Below are 3,860 nucleotides of genomic sequence, written 5' to 3'. Positions count from 1 at the left end.
AATCAGGACGAGGCGGCTCCGGAGAAGGGGCGGAGGGGGGGGGGAGCTCACGCGGCCATGCCGGGGATGGGGGGAGGGCGCTGGGGAGCTCGCGCGGCGGCGGGTAGTGCCTTGCTCAAATCGGGGACGGGCAGGCGCGATAGGGAGCGCATGGTCGGGGCGGGCGGCGCCAGGGCGAGGCACGCCGTGGCCGGAGACGGGCTCTGCCGGGACGGAAGAAAAAAGGAAAAAAGAAAAAAAAGGATTATAGTGGGATACATTTTCATTTACAGAGTCTGTTCTGTCCGGGGTAATTTCGCACCATAAAACCGGTTTGCAGTGCCTTTTATACACGTTTTTAAAGTTCAACTTTTAAGGGTCTGCTAGAGATGCGTACCATCAAACTTTTGCCCGTATCACCTCTGGCAGATGCTTTATATTGATATTTATATAGATTCACATAACTTGACACTTTACAAAAATAGCCCAACAAACGAAGTAACTAGTGGGACCAAGTGCTTTGCAATTGCCTTGGCTTTTAGTTTTTTCTGTAGGGAATTGCCTTGTGTTCTATTTAAGTATATCTTCTCCAACTTGTTCTTTTACCTAGGAAAAGGCAAATAATCCGTAAAAAAAGAAAAGATAAATAAAATAAAGACGTGACTAGATGGCGCATGTGTGTTATCAGATTTTCGAGTAAACGCGTATGGAAAGTTTATCCTTTGTATCCTCTAACGTGCACAAAATGTAAACGGTAATTTTACTTGGTGAACAAACGTTTGGTGCAAGGGGATGACAAGCGAACCATCTTTGCTGGCAGTTTTAGTTGTAAAAAATGAGATCAAACGGCGGCAGTTTAAAAATTGCCTTCTCTGAAAGAAACTGCCACGTCTTCTTAAAAAAATGCCACCTCTTTCCACTTCATCACAACTAAAACTGTCATCAAATCTTTGACATGTGCCACCTCTCCTGAACGCTCGTCAGTTAAGAGGGTCCAAAATAAAAGAGGGTCTTCTGCATGTAGAAATTTCTCTATATGGTTGCTTCCTCGCATGCAAATACTCAATGTAATTTTGAAATTTTGTAATTACATATGCATGTCTCTGGCATCATGTATTTTGCATGTATGTGTTGATTTTACTACTACCCATGTGTTGTTCCTGCGCGCCTTGGAAAATAAAAGTGCTTGCGCGCTCATATTTTCTTTGCGATAAACAATAGTACTCAAAACAAAAAGTTATACTTTGCTAATTAAATATACAATTAGGCAATTTTAGCCAAAAGGTTAGATACAAGTTTGTACTATCAATTTTGTTGGTGGGTATTTTTTGTGCTATCATTTTGGGTAGACACGAACAATTGATTGCACTTTTTGCATCAACCGGTGATTTGATGGATCTTAATCGGTAGGATCACTTCACTCTCCAATGTTTGTATCCTTGCTGTTTACATTTAGGCTGTAGCCTAGTGGCAAGGGTGGGCAGTGGCTCACCCTGCGACTAGGGTTTAAACCTCGTCGGGGTTGAATTTTCTGGTGCCTCATCTCAGGTGGGATTCTTCTATAAAACTATGTACTGCGTGCTAGTGCCTATGGATTTTATTTTTTTTTACATTTACGGACAACCGTTGCCTTTAGCTCGAAATTCTGTGAGATATATCTTCAGTTTCGGTCGATTCTAACTGAAATTAACAAATCCCTGCAAAAAAAACTGAAATTAACTAACAACGTGTGTTAACGTTGCTGCGTGCATGCATGCAGGTGGATGCGGCGCATGCGTGGTCGTCATTTCCAAGTACAACCCGGCCACCGACGAGGTGAGCGAGCACTCGGCGAGCTCCTGCCTGACGCTCGTCGGCAGCCTCAACCACTGCTCGGTCACCACCAGCGAGGGCATCGGCAACACCCGCCATGGCTACCACCCTGTCCAGCAGCGCCTCGCCGGCTTCCACGCCTCCCAGTGCGGCTTCTGCACCCCCGGCATGTGCATGTCCATCTTCTCCGCCCTCGTCAAGGCCGACAAGCCCGACGGCCCTGCCCCGCCAACGGGATTCTCCAAGCTCACCTGCTCCGAGGCGGAGCACGCCGTCTCCGGCAACCTATGCCGCTGCACTGGCTACCGGCCCATCCTGGACACCTGCAAGAGCTTCGCCGCTGACGTTGACCTCGAGGACCTCGGCCTCAACTCGTTCTGGAAGAAAGGCAGCGACCGCGCCGACGTCGGCAAGCTGCCGGAATACTTCAGTGGCGCCGTCTGCACCTTCCCTGAGTTCCTAAAGTCTGAGATCAAGGGTCAAATGAACGATATTCCAGTTCCAGCGGCGATCGCCGGCCAAGACGGCTGGTACCATCCCAAGAGCATCGATGAGCTTCATAGCCTCTTTGATTCCAACTGGTTCGACGAAAACTCGGTCAAAATCGTGGCGTCCAATACCGGCGCCGGAGTTTACAAGGATCAAGACCTGTACGATAAGTACATCGACATCCAAGGGATCCCGGAGCTTTCCGTCATCGACAGGAGCAGCAAGGGGGTGGAGATCGGGGCAGCCGTCTCCATCTCCAAAGCCATCGAAGTCTTCTCCGATGGCACTCCGGTGTTCACAAAGATCGCCGGTCACCTCAGCAAGGTTGCCTCGCCGTTCGTCCGGAACACGGCGACTGTCGGCGGGAACGTGATCATGGCACAGCGGCTGCAGTTTCCGTCGGATATCGCCACCGTTCTTCTCGCCGCGGGTTCGACGGTCACAGTCCAGACGGCTTCCAAGATGCTGCGCCTGACGCTCGATGAGTTCTTGGAGCAGCCTCCCTGTGATGCCAAGACCATACTGCTCAGCATATTTGTCCCGGATTGGGGTTCAGACAATGTCATCTTCGAGACCTCTCGTGCATCCCCGAGACCGTTCGGCAATGCTGTCTCCTTTGTGAATTCTGCATTCCTGGCAAGGACTTCAGGGCAGCTCGTAATTGAGGATATCTGCCTCGCATTTGGCGCTTACGGTGTCGATCACGCCACCCGGGCTCGGAAAGTTGAGGAATTCCTGAAGGGGAAATCAGTGAGTGCAGCGGTGATACTTGAAGCAGTTCAGTTGCTGAAAGATGTTATCTCGCCGTCAGAAGGCACCACACACCCTGAGTACAGAGTCAGCTTGGCTGTCAGTTTCTTATTCAGTTTCCTTTCTTCACTTGGTAACAACCTGAATGAACCGGCGAATGCTATTGCTCCCAATGGGTCATGTGCTAATGGCTCCGAGAAGCATGGTACTCTTGGAAGCGATGACTTGCCGGTTCGCTCAAGGCAAGAACTAGTTTTCAGTGATGAATACCAACCTGTCGGCAAGCCTATCACGAAAGCCGGGGCGGAGCTGCAAGCTTCTGGTATATTCCTATAACTCTTATTCCAATGTTTTAGCTTACAAGTGTTTCCTTCAATTGATTTGCACTCTTTAATTACAAGGGTTACTCCCTCTGTTCATTTTTATAAGGCTTTATAGATGTTTCAGACACCGTGCAAAACAACTCAATTTCACTTATCTAAAATGACTTATAAAAGTGAACGGAGGGAGTAGTTTATATAGCTCACCGTTCACGCCGAACGGTTAAGAAGTGGTTACTAGTACTTGACAGTGTTAGTAAGCATTGTTTATACTAATATTTTCTTCTACATACTTCAAGATCATTTGGGAGTTCTTTTTGTTCATCTTCAGTACACTGGTTCAATCAATGTTGAACCATCTCATATGCTTTATTCCTTTATATATTTGAGAAAATTCTTTATTTTATACTATCTTAAAATCTGCTTCCTTATTTGACACTGAGAAAGTTTTTCTTTCCTCTTTGATACAAGTTCTAAATTTTATTCCCTATATGACATTTTCGTCCATTT

At 47.4% G+C, this 3,860-nt stretch overlaps 1 protein-coding gene across 1 annotated transcript in view; it reads left to right on the top strand.

The window, feature by feature from the left end:
- The window catches only part of LOC119303472 (indole-3-acetaldehyde oxidase-like), a 12,426-nt gene that overhangs the window by 2,461 nt on the left and 6,105 nt on the right, over nucleotides 1-3,860 (top strand). The window contains exon 2 of the mRNA XM_037580606.1: nucleotides 1,739-3,352. Within this exon, the coding sequence (XP_037436503.1) occupies nucleotides 1,739-3,352 (1,614 nt within the window). The remainder of the gene's footprint in view (nucleotides 1-1,738; nucleotides 3,353-3,860) is intronic.

The sequence above is a fragment of the Triticum dicoccoides genome, chromosome 5A (assembly GCF_002162155.2).
Source record: "Triticum dicoccoides isolate Atlit2015 ecotype Zavitan chromosome 5A, WEW_v2.0, whole genome shotgun sequence".
NCBI lineage: Eukaryota > Viridiplantae > Streptophyta > Magnoliopsida > Poales > Poaceae > Triticum > Triticum dicoccoides.
This window is presented reverse-complemented; position numbering and strand designations above follow the sequence as displayed.